The 16919-nt window shown below is 32.4% G+C and overlaps 1 protein-coding gene across 1 annotated transcript; it reads right to left on the bottom strand.

The window, feature by feature from the left end:
• Positions 1–10634: 10634 nt before the first annotated feature.
• Positions 10635–11876, bottom strand: LOC124368178 (piggyBac transposable element-derived protein 3-like). Its single transcript, XM_046825455.1, has one exon. It carries the CDS (start codon positions 11874–11876, stop codon positions 10635–10637), a length of 1242 nt encoding a protein of 413 aa, XP_046681411.1.
• Between the last annotated feature and the right edge of the window lie 5043 nt (positions 11877–16919).

Here is a 16919-nt window from a genome sequence, read left to right as displayed (position 1 = left end):
TGTTTCAACAGTAGTGCTGGATGTAATGGCAAGCATCCCTAGGAAGCTGGTTCTCTTGTAGTTTAGAAATCTTTCACTATGTAAAAGATTAATTATATTGCAAAAGGCTTTCTGTTCCACTTCGTAGCAATAATAAAACTATAGCTTTTGTATATTTTTTCTGCGCTTTTATTTTTTTTTGGCAGGTGTCCCCTCCCTCAGAAACAAGTCCTGACTGTATCACTGTTCAGCAACACCCTCAAAAAAGGCTGGTGTTTGCCCACGAATTTGCATGAAATAACAAACTACAGTAGAACCCCTCATATCCGGCCACCACGGGACCGAGCCCCTGGCCGGATAACGATTCGGCCAGATAAACCAACCTACAGTACACAACACTTGACGAAACAAAACAATTGTACTGTACTAACCGCACTGGAAATAATCAACGAACTGTTTACAGGTTAAACCTACTAGCTCAACTGAGGACAACACAGGAAAATGTAAACAAATAGATACACCAAAATAGTCGTGGGAGACTAGTGCGTGCAACTGCGCGTCCGCAAGCCGTGGTAAATAAATTTCGATATTGGCTTCCGGGAAGTGGCCGGATAAACCGAGGTGCGGTAAAACCGAGGCCGGATATGAGGGGTTCTACTGTAAATAGTATTCAATAGCCATATACTTATTAAATGGTATACTCCTGAACAAAACAATGTCACTGGAAGGAATTTTAGTCTCATGATCCTTTACGGAATAATTTATTTAGGATTAAAGAGCTATTTTCTGTAGTCCTGTAGTAGGAGAGTGGAACACTTTTGTAAGTACCAACAAAAAACATATTTTCTCTGCAATAAGGAATAATATTTAAATAAATAGTAGGTTGTTCGGTAGGTTTTTATGATATCTAGGAGTTGAAAAACAATTATTGCTTTTCTAGGGCCTGCAACAACTTTGCAATATATCAAACAGAATAACTGATACAATTCTGCCGAGGCATTGGCTACTGTTAAAGTACTAGGCATTGTTTATGTCGAAGTGAATTGGTGCCATAATGGTACGATGTGGTCTCTGGCCCTCATCCAACTGGCTTAGCGACCGCCAACTTTGATGTATTTAATGTCGGCCCACCAACTTGGAACATTACTTTATCATCTAATGCCTTATCCAATATCAGTGCATTCATTCATGTACATCTGAAATTGTGCTTGGCTATCCGTTGCAATAATAATACATGTACTATTGAATAAATTGGTTTTAAAACTCTATAAAATAAGTAATTCTTATGATATGTTAAAATATTTCTATTACCTTGTTTACTGTAACAAGCTGAGAATTAGGAAATTAAACATACTTAAATAAATATGCATTCTTTTTAAAGCGTTCTAAATAAAAATTTTTCGCCATAATTCACAAACTATAAAACTAATAATTTTATAAACTCGTTATTAATTGAACGTGTTCAAATAACAGTTTATGGTACGCAGTTTATAAATGAATTAAGTGGATTTCTGAAGTAAAAGAACAATGCCTTCATTAATTAGTACCAGATAAACTTTCACTGTGCAATAAAAGTTGCTAGAGTGAACCGTCCATCACTGACCATAATTGTCACTGGATTTCATACCGAAGAAAGTCTTCCTGTGAGAAGAACTTTAGGTGAATTAATATATCATGGATTTACATCACATGTACAATAATTAGCTTAGCTTTTCAGTACCACTAATAAATCTTTATTCTATTACTTATTTATTATCTGCAGAACATTGTTTTTAACAATTGAAAATAGATGCATGTTTTATTAGTTTAAAATTTCATAGTATACCATTTCAATTCAACAAGCTATTGTATCATTTGTATTTTAACACAGTTACAAGATGAAAGAGTAAGAGTGATATAAAATCCCAATGCTTTGTTAATTAAAAATACAATAGACTTGTTATTAAAATACATACATGATCAGATACTCTTGTTTAACAATATCACTGAGCTATGGGAATTATGTATAGAGCCTTATAGGAATAGCTGATTTTTAATAAACTATAGAATATACAAGAAGATCTGGTTGTATACCCATTTCAAAATGAAGGAGATAAGATTTTTGAATTCCGATGGCTTCAATAAATGTAAACTTTAAAATATATATTTAAATTAAGTTTAATTTATTCACTTAAACCAGACAACAAACGGGTACATTTAGCTTTCCTTTTTTGAAGGGACTGAGTGTTACAAACCAAAATAATTCCTTTATGTTAGGACTAGGTAGTAATAATTGTTATTTAAAATTACCAGTACGTAAAACATTTTACATAGTTCCTTGTTTGAAGGTTATTTTTGACGATGGGAGGATTGTGAAGGAAACAAGATTTTTCCGGACATTTTCCATCGTTCAGTGAAACAAGAAATCAGTAACACTACGTTTCGAGATTTCCAATCTGATCTCTTCTTCAGGTAAAGAACTAACCTAATACATAATTACAAACTAGGTTAAAATAAACAAATCTTACCAAAGCGTTGTGGCACGCCTAATTCAGGAATCACAACCTACATGTTGTTTGTCAACTTCACTAACTCTAAAAACATGCACTTAATAAAAAACTATACAAAACAACAATCATTAAAACTTAACTACGGAATACAGGTCACAATACGTCTTCATTCGTCCACTAACCACCTACGACTGACCAGAGGGACTAGCCAATGGTAATCGTCACGGCAGACTAAAACAAGATGGCGGAAATAAAAAGGAAGGGGGACCGGAATGGGCCCTTTCGTTATTATTGGTTCATGTGAGATGAACTTCTTAAAAACCATATTGTGACTCTGCATTGGTTTATTACAAATATCTAAACCGTTTGATACTTTTGGTTTTTCTCTTTAGTTCATTTTTTAGAATTGGCAACCAAAGCGGCCTAATCTCGACTTATGGTTGACTAATTGGTTGATCTGCCAATTTAATGTATGTTGCCTCAATTAATTTCCTTTTGAAGAAATGTGGTTCCCCGATGTATTATGTTGGCTTCTTCCCAATTCATATGATGGTCTTCGGACCAACAATGGTGTGCAATTTTTAACTTTTCTGTGAGACCCTTTCTCGTGTTTTCTTTGTGCTCTTTTATCCATACATTTAGTGGTCTTTTTGTCTCGCCTATGTATTCCTTAATGCAACTACATTTTACACTGTAAACACACAGTTTTTTGGAATCATGTGTGCCATTTTTTTGTTTTGTTTTTTACGAGACTTTGTCTAAGAGTGTTGTGTGTGTTTTAAACGCGGGTCTAATGTTGTCTTTCTACTTACTCTTCTAATTTTCTCCGATAATCCCGGCACATAAGGGATGGGCATAAACGCAACTTTATCACAATTGTGTTTTTTCCGACTCAGGAATGATTCTTCTCGGTCGTTTGCACTTATTTATTTATTACAACATTGCCAATTCCAAAAAATAAACTAAAGATAAAACAAAAAGTATCAAACGGATCAGATATTTGTAATAAACCAAAGCGGAGTCACAATATGGTTTTAAGAAGTTCATCTCGCATGAACCAATAATAACGAAAGGGCCCATTCCTGTCCCCCTTCCTTTTTACTTCCGCCATCTTTTTTAGTCTGCCGTGACGATTACCATTGGCTAGTCCCTCTGGTTAGTCGTAGGTGATTAGTAGACGAATGAAGACGTGTTGTGACTTGTATTCCGTAGTTCAGTATTAATGATTAGTGTTTTGTATAGATTTTTATTCAGTGCATGTTTTTAGAGTTAGTGAAGTTGACAAACAACATTTAGGTTGTGATTCCTGAATTAGGCGTGCCCCAACGCTTTGGTAAGATTTAATTATATATTAGGTTAGTCCTTTACCTGAAGAAGAGATCAGATTGGAGATCTCGAAACGTAGTGTTACTGATTTCTTATTTTACATAGGTTTTTCTCTTTTCTCAAAAACATTTCTTTTCCTTATATGCAAACTCTTGTGTTTTTGTACTTAGTGGTATATTTCAAATCTAGGCTCTAAAAACATTTCAAATAAAAGTTAAACGATGCATCCAGAAAGGCTATTAGAGATGATTAAACTTTTCAAGTAAATTTTAGCATTATAAATTTTGCGAAATAAAAAAAGAAATGTTTATCGTTTACTTGTTTCAATTAAGAAATTTGGCTTTGCTACTTTTATTATAATGATATATTGTAAATAAGATAAACATATTAATAAAATGTCTATATACCTTTTAACAAAGTAAAAATTGTCAGTTAGAAATAATTTGTTAAATTCAATTTTGAAAATTTAAATTTTCGTCAAAAAAATAACTTAGAGCATGATGTATTAAAAATAAGCTTAGCCACAAGTACATTTTTCACTCTTCTGACCTCTCCTTTTATATGAATTCCAAAATATTTAACAATCTTGCAGGTAAAAAACTGTCTTTAAATTCTTCTACCTTGACCATATTGATCAATAGACTATAAACTTGCTGTTTTGAGTGACTTGCGTGAATGGTGACAATTTCTTTAGAGAAGCTGTGTTTAATAAATTGGCTTAGCTCAGAAAAACTTAAAAACAAATTTTATTAATTGAAAATTGAAATGTATATAGTTTGAATTCTCTAAAAATTTTTCTAATTAAAACTTTTGGGATTGTTCATTACCTATAGCAAAATTTAAGTACATTGGAGTCCCGTTCAACCACCCTCGAGTCAAGAGCCTGTTGGATAACCCAACATTTTCCAGCAATACCTAATTAAACTTAACTTATTTTGAAAAAGGCTCTCTGTTTTACACGTGGTATTATTTTTATACTACCTTTTACAAATTTTAGTAACATATGTATAACGTAGCCGAGTAGTTGATTATTATTATATTACATTTAATTGACTAAGAATTAATGAAGGTATAATACTTGATATTTAATCATCGTTTAATTAAATAAATTACAGCAATCGTTATACTTTAATATTGCATGATTGGTGAAGGTGGCGGCTACAGTAACAAATTAATATGTAATTTATCTTTGCTAAACCTGAAAAGTTTCGTTTTTGAAAAACTGAACAACTATGATTCATTGATCAATATCTTACAAATATTTTATATGACACATTTAGGTTTTCTTATAATTAATTTATCAGAACAGATAACTTTCTTTTTGTTGATAAATTGGTTCTAATACAATGAATTGCCTCTAAGGAGTCTCGTCTCGCTTCCTTTAACTGGCTAATTACCCTACTTCGATTGAAACAGAAGTGGGTATAATTGAGTCTCTTCGTCTGAACTGGTGAATGTGCAATTAATCAGGTGTCTTCTCGTCGATAATTGCCTCGTGTTCCAGCAGTTGCGTTAAAGAAGAAAGTTTAATTCCACGATATTGCCCCTTAGTTTAGATAATATATTTCATATTTATTGTACATCAAATTGTAAAAATTTACATTTATATGATTTATAAACAAATTCTTGCAACTGAACCTAATGTAGGAAATAGAATATTCAGTATCCTTTTCCACCTCAGATTTTCCTTGTCCATTTATATTACGTATTTCATATTTTTTGAACATAATTTATAATACATTAATTTTCAAAATTAGATTAAAAAAACACCATTTATTTTAACAAAAATAATTATTGAAAATAAAATTTATGTGAGTGAAGAGTTTCGATTAAATTTAGATTGCCACACGGGTAATTTAGACACGAAATAATCTATATTTTGAATAGTGCTATATGAAATAATGACTCCATAATAGAGTGTAACACCTCTGTCATTAACCGTACAAGTTAATAAATTTAAAAAGTAATCACGAAGCAGTCAAGCGTAATTAAAATCCTGGTTGATTAAAATACCGGGTAGCTGGTTATTTAGTAAGCAATTTAAATTTTTTCGTGGTTGGATAAGTTGTCGCAAAGTGGTAATCTGATAAAAAAAACTGCCGCAATTATTTGCATAGGAAATGTATTTTGTACAAAAATTAAAACTTTCTTTAGTGTCACTTTGCTTTTGAGTTGTTGTAACAATGGGTAATCCTGTTCCTGACTGAGTCCGCTTGTCTGTCGGTTTTTTTATATTTCATATCATCTAACAGTTCGTCGTTTATTCTTCTTTTTATGACCTACATTCCCTGATAAGTATGTTTGCTATTGCGTCTCTTTTGCAACCTCATATTGCTTTTACTTATATACCACTATGAGCGTTATCTGTACGCTAATTAGTGTACCGATAATTATTAAATAAATTGTTGAAATAATTATTAAATAATTGTTAGTAAATTGTTGTTAAATAATTGTTATTAATAATTATTAAATAAATGATTTTTCAAAAATGTTTTAGAAAAAAACATTTTTAAACATCTTGTTTCCCTAAGGAACTATTTTTTAATTAATGGGACTTATTCTCTCACGCACAGATGCTATGCACCTATATGAGGAAATATTGTAACAAAAATTAGAGTAGTATATACATAAGTATTTAACTTTTCTTTACAATGTTATGTTTTAGTGTTAATTACTAAAGTAATTTTATATTATACCTGTAAATGTAAAATTGTGCTCCTGCGATTTCTAATTTTTGTACCATAAAGGAAATAAAATGTTTTAATTGATTGATTGAGTTTTTTTACAGTTAGCAATAGTTTCAACTAGGGCTATTTTTGATTATATGTAATTATACACAATAAATATTTTGTAGCGATGTATTTGAGGTGTTGCTGATTTGAAAAATTAAGAATTTTGTAGAAAACTAACTTAAAAAAAAGGATGAACTGTAAATACTGTATTCCATGTTAAACCTTTAAACTGATTAACCAATGGTTCAGTCAATATTTTCACATTTATAACGCATTTGACTAAATGTATTTGAATTAATTTACTGGAGGATATCCCATCAATTTTTATTTTTGGTTTAGTGTATATAAATATTCCGGCACCTTATATTAGGTTGGGTGGTGAGTTACTTCCAGACGCCTTTAATATTTCCGATTCATTGCTGATACTCGAAAATTGTACTTTAGCCACAATATAGGTTAGAATATTCCAAAAAATATGCCAGAAATAAGTTTTTAAATGGATGTTGTGCATTTTGGTAATGTACATGGTACGTTTTGGTGTCTGTCTGACATGCCAGAAATTTATATAGCTTTCCTGAGTATGTTTATATTTACGACAGTTTAAAAGTTTCCGTATGCTGTGTCTTTTCTTTTAAAAATTCATTTTTAAAGAACTTGATTTTAGTTTCAAAAAGCTTTAGTACAGTGGGTTATCCACCTAAAGAATTGACTTACCTTACGCCGAGGCACTGTTTATTGGCTGAGTAATAGTGAAGCCCCTTATTTGAGCGGATAGAAAAATCTAATTTCCATTCGTCTATCTGTCTCTTTCTACGTCATTAAAAGAGCTTAATGACTTGAAATATTGCATTAAGTTTCATTTCCATGTTGGCAGCATCGATTTCGAAGTTGGTGCATATCAATCCGTGGGATTTGGCTAATAATGTTTACAATGTATTGAGTAACCCTGGTAACAAAAAAATGCTTTGTAAACAAATTTTGGAACGGAAAATCATGTAAAATTTTACAATGTGATATAGTAACACCTTATCATAGTAAATTGAGTTTTAGATGAAAGTCTTGCATGCACTCTCAGAGTGGTCTGTTGTGCAACATGTGATATGGCGTACTTCTCCTTTGTTGTTTCGTTTAATCTAGCTGGAAGCGTTTTTTTAATAAATAATATTTATGTATTACAATTTAACATCATTTATAATATTAAATATAGTAATGTTTTATTGACTTGATTCAATTCAAAAATAATGATGTGAATGGTTTTCAAATGTATGTAATTATTATTACAACTGGTTATTATTATCTTGCTGTAACAGTATTATACTACTGAAAATAATGAAATTATATTAATTACCATATTTAGAGAATTTCAAAATGTATACGTGTTTATTCTCCTAATCCGAACCTCAACATAATCAACCTCTTACAGCTGTTATATTTATCATGCAATCTTAAGAACCTTTTATTATTAACAAGTTAATAAGGTGAGACCAAGTCAGTAAATTTATAATACAATAGCCAAAATTTAATTCTATACTGCAACTATAATGAAACCCTTTCTATACCAATGTTCACACAACTAAGCCCCTTACATGTAAACGCCTACCTACCTTAAAATGCCTTTGATATTGATTATTATTATTTTAATGTATGAGTGTGTCATTTTTTTAATACTAAACATTCTCTGTGTTTCATAAAAATAATAGCATGTAATTAGCGACCATACAATTATGATAGCATTGAGAACCTGGTTTTCATGTAACAGTCTGCTTCAGACGTGGTATTGTGAATTAACAGTGTAAAGCCTTGACGTTATCGCTTTAAAAAATAAATACCGTTTAATTCCTAATATTTATATTTCTACGTCTTTTATATGTTCTAAAATTCTTTTAAAATTATGTTTCGGTAATAATTTTTCGAAACGTTTTAAATTAAATTTACCCTGCTTTAAAATCTAAAGTATCTGTTTGTTTGATATAGTTTTCGGTAAAACACACATGATACTTAGCGAAAACAAATAAGCATTGACACTATTTCTTAAGAACTTTATTAATATAATTCATTCTTTTTTTATAAAGTAATATAATTTCATTCATAAATGAAAGCAAAGCATATCATTCATACTGAATATTACTATTTATTTTTAATACAATACTCAAAACAAGATAAAACATTAAAACTGAAGGCGGAGACTGGGAACAATTCTAGCCTTTTATTTTTAGACTCCAGTTTCAGCTATAAACAACTTTATTCTCTGTAACAACACTGCTACGGTAGGGTTCCCAGACTTATTACAAAGCCCACATCGTCACTTAATTAAACTACCCCAAAGTGTAATCCCATAGCTGTAAAGTACCGTTGACCATTTACTTTTATTAAGCTACTACTTTCTGAGAACGGGTGATACTATCCACAAAAGTGTTTTATAACACTTTATTTTAATTCTTATGTATATAGTTTACTATTTTGTAACTTAATTCGTTTTTATTTCGATACGATCGTACATATTCCGTGAAAAAAAGTAAAAAAATAAAAAGGTTTCCCTTATACATATTAGACATTTTAATTCATGTTTTGCCAAAGTGTACTGAAAGTTCCAGATACGTACATAATAAGTTTCCCTTGGTTTCTAACGCTCGTAAGAAAAGGATTGTACCAAATGACTTTTTCTAAAGAGCATATTTGTGCTAATTTGGTTATTCATCCCGATGTTTTATGGTCATGCTTTCATAGGCATAACTTCTACAAAAATGAAGATGTATCAAAAAGGTTTCATGTTTGTGTTCATGAGAAAGAGGACAGTCCAAAGATGTTTACAATATGAGCCTCTCACCATTAGAAAAGTTTAACTAAATCCATGATGACGGGTTCCAGTACGGAAGCCCCTGAGGGGTTTCAATACAAATTGCCCCTGTCACAGTGTTTTTAAGATCCACTTCCATTTAAAAACACCCCAGACCAGACGCCATTATGATTTTTTACACCGCGTTAAACAGATTTTTAAAGATGAATCCATACTTTTTTATTACAGGGCATATACAAATTACACATGGCTTAGAAAATACAGATGTCATAAAAAGTATGATAACTACATGAAATATTGGTAATTTGTTCTAAGATAGAAACAAACTCTGGAATACGAAGATAAGTATCGTGACTTTAACCCTTTAATGCATGATTTTTTTATTTTAAATAAAAAAAATATTTTCATGTACAAACAACTTACGTATCAACGGAAAATGTTAAAAAAATTGTTTTTATAATTTTTTTGATTTTTATTTGATTTTTTATGTGTTTTGCTCCTGAGCTACACCATGCGTAAATGATAAATTTGCTTTTTTACATATGTTGCTTATAGGCTACACCATGCGTAAACGGCTCACAGGATCTAATACAATAATTGGTGGCAGATAAGTAAAAGGCAATTGTTTGATTTTAAAATTCAGATTTATTACATTCTTGTCATATATAAAACATGTTTAAAGATCAAGAGAATAAAACAAACAATGTTGCAAATATTCTAGTTATGAAAAGTTTTAAAACAATTTTTTTTAGCGTGAAAACAAAGATTGATGTCACACTTAGTACATTTCACAAAGGTGAATCCTTTGCATCCCTCTGTCTTACATCTATTTTTTCTTCTCATCCCAAATAGGCCAGTGGTTAGTTTTGTCTCTTATTACATCCTTTGGAGGTCGGGAAATAGCAGTAAGCGTTCTTTTCTTCAAACAAGATGGTGAATCATTGGAAAGGTCTTCCTCGCTTAGGGGTGTTCACAGATCCTATTTTACAGAGTGTCACCCCCAAATCAGTTCTGAACTCTTTTTGAGTCATTCCCTTAGTCTCGGAAAGAGTCGAATGCAATATCCATGCATTTACTACAGCCATATCCACCATATGGTAGAACATTCGGAAATACCACTTTCTACTCCTAAGTCGAATATGGTGTCGTCCTATGTGAGAGTCCATGAGGTCCACTCCTCCCATGTGCTTATTGTATACCTTGACAATTTGTGGGCATGGAACATCAATGTACTTTTTGGCTTTTCGATCGTATCGCTTGATACTTTCCATTGGGACTACACCACACAGAGTTGATCCTAACATCACTGAATCATTGTCCCTCCATGAAAACCATGGACAATTTGGTGTCGTTGACATTAGTAGTGAACTCCACTGAAGTTCCTCTTGACTCTTTTCTTCCTTCTTTTTTATCAGTAAATGGAATATTGGGGATCCTATCCCTCCTAAAAGTTCCCAAAGCAAAAATACCTTGAGTTCTCAAGTAAGAAAACAGGAGAAGGCTAGAATAAAAATTATCACAATATATTGTGTAATTCACATTTCTGGGAACCTTTCTGCAGAGCCTCACCACTATATTTCCCGTCTCTCCCAAATCTGGCTCACTGGCAAGTCTAGACTGAGTTTGGCCTGAATAAATCTCAAATTGGTGGGAGAAACCTTTGTCATCGCAAAGAACATACAGCTTATATCCCCACTTATGTGGTTTGCGAGGGTTGTACTGCCTCATGTAGTGGTGCGTTTTTGTGGCACATATCTGCTCATCCACAGACAAAGAAGGTCTCATTGGGACTGAAGAGAACTTCTCATTTAGATGTTCAACTATGGGTCTTATTTTGAAAAGTCGGTCTCGATCGGGGTCATCAAGGGGCTTCATGTTTGTGTTGTCATTGAAATGCAAAATGGACCTCATTGACTCAAAAGCATTTACACTCATGCTATTTTTGACAACATCATTCCCGATAAGTGAACTCCACATGTCCCTTACGCTAGTGTAGTTCACAACTGAGGACATTATAACTATCCCTAAAAATCTTTCCAGCTCTGTGGTGGTTAAACTTTTAGTTTTTTGTGGATCTTTCTGCGAAGAGTAAAGTGAACTTTCAAAACAAATTTTGTCAAGAATAGAGTCATCAAAGAAATATTTAAAATATTGATAAGGAGTCTCTAAGTCTGAAACTCTCTCCGGCATAACTAAGTTTTCAATTTTGAAAACTTTTTCATCACTGTCTAGTTCTAAATTCTCATTTTTCCATACCGGTTTTAATTTTTGCTCAGGTGGTTTCTTTAGCGTTTTTTTCTGTAGTAAATTTTCTTTATTGTTTGTTTTTGTAATTTTTTTTTCTCGAACCTTATACTTATTTGAAGTTGAAATGTCCACAGTTGTGCCTGTCTGCACTATTTCAATTGAAGCCTCTTCTTCCTGGGGTAATATTACGCTAGTCTCACCTATTGATCTTTGTTGCTGAAGTTCATCATTACGGTCATCGAGAATCTCATCCAACCGAGCGAAGATCTGGTCATCTGTAATATTGTCTTCATCGATAAACCTCATCACACTCAATCATCACTGCCGTAGGGAATGTCGAGAAGGTGAACAATTTCATCATTTCTCAGCGAGGTCGATGGTTGTGGTCGATCTGGATCCTCATTCATAGTTCCTAAAATAATACCGCTAACATTAGGTTTTTGTAAGGGTTTTTATATTAATTTATAAGGTATGATTATCCTTACAAAGAAATATGATTACCTTTTATCTTTATCGTTTTGTCTGTATTAGTGTATCCTAATTTTAGCTTGCATATTTAGGCTATTACAGTTTTTGTAAAATAACGTGACTTAAGAATGAGTCTAATTATATTAAGTATCTGCCTTTTTTAGTTGTTTGTAGCATGTATTGAGGAAACTGGTTTGTCTAATGTCCTCACCAAACATTTTATATAGGCATGGCTTCAAGTTACATAAACTTTTATTTTAATTTCATTAATGTTTTAGTTTTTCTTTTTGGATGAATTTCTTTGTAGAGCTTCGTACAGTACAAGGTTTATAATTGAGTTTTCAGTTTGTCGCGTTATTTTAATGATTCCGTTAGCAATCTTAATAAATATAACATTGCTGATGTTTCGAAAGTAATATTTTAAAGGTGCCGCTGAGCTTCAGAAGTAGGCTCAACGCTTGCTCGGTCGAATTTTAAAAATCTAGTCCTTCCATAATTGTGTGCAATTTTTCGCTTCTGGCCAGGTCCAAGCTATGTAGGAATCTATCAGTAACTTTGTTTTTGTGGACTGTTTTTCTTTGCGATGGCTAGTATAATACCCAGAAGTAGTTATAGCTATTGTGTGAGGCATCAGTTTAATGGGATAGTACAACTCTTCAGCAAATTACCCCATTTATCTTTGACGAAGTTCCATCTAGAATTATTATCACGTCTAGAATCTTTGTACCGAATTGCAGTATAACTGACCTTGGAGAACGTCCGGAAGAGTTTATTTACTACTGGGTAGAGGTAAGTTGTTGGCGTTATTAGAGGAAAAACTTAGGTAAAAGTAATAATCTCTTTCCCATCATGCCAATTGGAAGATGGCGCATGGTTTTGCATCCTATACCAAATATATATATATATATATAGTCCCGAGTTAGCGAAACTAGACTTCACCGGAAGTCTCCTCAACCGCAACAGGAGGTCTCGGAAGCGCGCCCCTCCCAAAACTCGGAGCAAAGTATAAAAAGAAACAACAACATGCCACTAGTGGGAAGAGAGACAGAGACAAAATCTCCAGTACATAATATAATTAATTAGGTGGCAAACATTTTCACATAAAATACAATTAACTGCAAGCACCATGGTGCACCGAGTAACTTACAAACTAAATAACAAAAATAAATAGAATTTCAGTATTGACAATAACATAATAAATATAAATTTGACATATAAATAACATAGTTTCAGGTACGGCATGTAGTAAATATAAAATTTTGAACTGGTAATATTTATTGAACTGAGGGGAGGGAAAAGATTGTAGAATTTCTAGGCCCACTATTTTTAAAAAGTATATTTGTTTCAAGTTTGTAGCTAAAAAATAAAAAAAAATTTAAAGCCGATTTTTAAAGGAGGCGGGGGCTTAGTTTTCCTCCACAAATCCGAATTAAAGATGAAATCCTCCCCTACAAGATCATGTCACTAAACTAAATAAATACTAGTTTACTTAACACTGGCCCTCCTCCAGATATAATATCTGGCAGCGCTCCATAAAACCCAATCCTTTCAAGTCCAGTCAAAAGAAGAAGAAAAAACATTTTAGCTCCAACCTTGTTTAAGATGAATTGAAGCCCAGACAGTCCAGTTGGAAGACGGTACAGTAGCGCTGGCAGGGCGCGGGCATTCAATTTTTAGTTTACCAGTGCTGTTTCCATTGGGCAGACTCGCCGCACCAGTCATGTCGACGGCACTCACGGGGACCCTATTGAATCCCAACATAACCAGTACATATTCAGAAGAATTTTACTATAACCCGAGAAATAATGAAAACTTAATTATGTTTGGCACAAAGTAAATATAAAATATCCAAATTTAAACAATTACAAAATAACCATCTGTAGATAAACAGTACCTTTTAAATATCGAAAAACTGTTTCCCAAAATAACTCAAAACACCAAGTATTATAAGATACACTACTTGGTGACAATATTAAATACTACATAAAAAAAAGTTTTTCAAATATTTAAGCATTTACTTATAGGCTAGAACAGCCATACTAAATTATTCAGCTTGGTAACATTTACTTGTAAAAATAATTCACGGTATTTTGTTCATTCTGTAATATTAGTTGTAATGTATATTATGTAATTTACAAATAATAACAGTACATTATTTCTCAAATAACAATAATTTAATTATAATCCATAACTAAGCCGTTCACGCTACTATAAAGCAAATAATTAATTAAACAATAAAATAGAAATCATGAATGTTTCCACCCAATTTTGGCACGCAACACAAAAACACGCGGAAAAAAAATTTGCCAAAGTCTGTACCGTCTCGCTTACTCTAAATAAAGACAAAGTGAATACTAAATTAATACTTTCCGTTCGCCGAACGAATCAATTAGAAAGCACTAGCGCAAAATATAATAAATTAACTGGCATAGTTAAATAATAAACAATTTAGAAAGTTACGAAATGACAGGATAGAAAACTTTGCGACAAGAAAACGTACACAAGGAACACAAATTACAAAATAATAAATAAACTACTTTTAACTGATGAACGAAAATATATGCGTGGGAGAGAAAAACCACCAACTAAGTTAATCGAGAGAATAAGCAAAAAACAATTACCTGCCGAAAGTCCGAGAACTAGCCAGCCATGGGCATCAGGACGAGCAGTTAACAGTCAGAGATACACGTCGCCTCTGCCGAACGTGTCCGACCGCTCCGATCAGTAGCCGCTGCTGGTAATCAGCTGGTCGGTAATCAGTCAAGGTCAACCACCTGACCTCTGACCAATCAGTCCAATCCAGCCAGAAAATAATCAATACGGTGACGGAACCCACCGTCCACCCTACCGACTGACCAAAGTGGCCGAGGTTGGGGAAAAATAATAGACAAAATTATCCAAACTGAGCCCCGGCTCAATATATATATATATATATATATATATATATATATAATTTCAATACACATTTAATCGCAAAAAGTACTTGCTCTCCGCCGGGAGTCGAACCCGGATCTCTCACTTGCCGGGTGAATGTGCTACCATTACACCACAGAGCGCTTAACTTTTTCCGATTCAATTTTTTGTATTTGGCCGTATCTGTCACATATGCGTTTTAAATAAGCAAACTAACATATGATCGGAAGAACCAAATACCTGTCAAACTACTTTTATTTACAAGAGACAGACAAAAGTTAATTGTAACTCCTCAAGCAATAAGATCACTTACACTACTTTGTTGCCTTTACATAAAATTTTGGTAATGTCTGAAAGATTATTTTTTATATTTAGTGTGGACATAATAATAAAAAAGGATGTGGAATCGTGTTACATTATAATAGGTCGTAACTTACCGTATATACTCTAAAGATTTTTTTAACCAGTCAGTGATACTGTGATTTTAAAATTACCTAATTTACAATCATGTAGATTGGAATTACTTTGTTCATAAGCTAACAAGGCCGATGCTATAATCAATTATCATGTACGATTTCCATTTCACATTGCGTGGAAGCATTGTTTACACAATTTCATTCTTGAAATATTTAAACATCAGTCTAAAGAACTATTTCCAAGTCAACAGAAACCAAACCTAAATTTCAAATAATAAGCAGAAAAACTATAACTGGCAGTTTAAGCTTAAAATCTATAGATGGAATATAAATTTTCAAAGGAACAAACACTGCAATAATTTAAATGTGGAAACTATATATCGTGAGGTAGACCTTGTATGTTATTATTATGAATAAATTCCATAATTTAACCCGTATTACAATGAGGGAAAGATTACATACTACTCTATTGCTCTATTTGTCTTATTAGAAATGCAAGATTTTTAGTACGTTCAGGTAAAGTCAGACCAATATATTGTATTTCTTCCCTCAATTAATCCCGTCTGAAACATATGTGAAGTATATGTGAAGTTAGATCGCAAACTCTTTAGGGATCGCATCAAATTAGCTACAGAGTTTTAGTTGTTGAATAATACTGAATAAGAAGTTCAATAACGGCTTTGTATAGAACTTTCAGACAATGACACATTTACATGTAGTAAATCAGTTTTGACAAGAACCGTTGCTCCATATCCATTCACACGGATGATAAACGGGACAGGTGAAATGAGTTATGTGTTTTCATAACAAACTCGTGACAATTCCAATGATTTGTCTTGTATAACAGATTTGTGTTAAACTTACAATCGAATATATTATAGTCTAGGAGCCGAAAACCAATTTACCCCGTATAAGCACGCAACTTGGTTTTCCTTTAAATGGATGCATGAATATTTTCTATATAAATCAATTGTCAGCCATATAGATTTGGCCGAGGTCAAAATGGAAGGGTATCGAAACGGTTATTAATATGAAACTATCGTGTTTGTCATATTATATTTATTTGTGTTTATACACTTAAAACTTATTGCCTATAAGTAATAGTTATGTGAGTTAGATAACTTGATAAATTACCACTCTCAGGATCTGTACATTTTTAGCTTACGGTGACTTAACATTTATTTACAATATAATGGTTGTTTTATGTGGCAATCTAATACAATAGTCCAAGATATTCGGTATGGGTAGCTTGATTTAAATCTGTCTAAAATCACCCAATTAAATTTAAAATTACAAAAATAATTCCTAGCCATAATTATCTAGTCGAATAACAATAAAATATACACTTTCTTACATAGATATGAAATCAAAGTCTGCTATGTTGGATAATATTGTTTATTTGCTCATGCACTTTTTGTCTAAAATCATAGAACACAAGCTAGGTTCTTGTCTCCGAAATTAATGATCTACCTTTTTTTAACAGGAATATTTAACGTTTAAAACAATTGAATAATATTTTAATAGTGCAGCACGAATAATAGTACAGTTGTGG

This window comes from Homalodisca vitripennis, chromosome 8 (assembly GCF_021130785.1).
Source record: "Homalodisca vitripennis isolate AUS2020 chromosome 8, UT_GWSS_2.1, whole genome shotgun sequence".
In the NCBI taxonomy this organism is placed as follows: Eukaryota; Metazoa; Arthropoda; class Insecta; order Hemiptera; family Cicadellidae; genus Homalodisca; species Homalodisca vitripennis.
The sequence above is the reverse complement of the archived record's forward strand: the minus strand, read 5'-3'. Positions and strand labels throughout refer to the sequence as shown.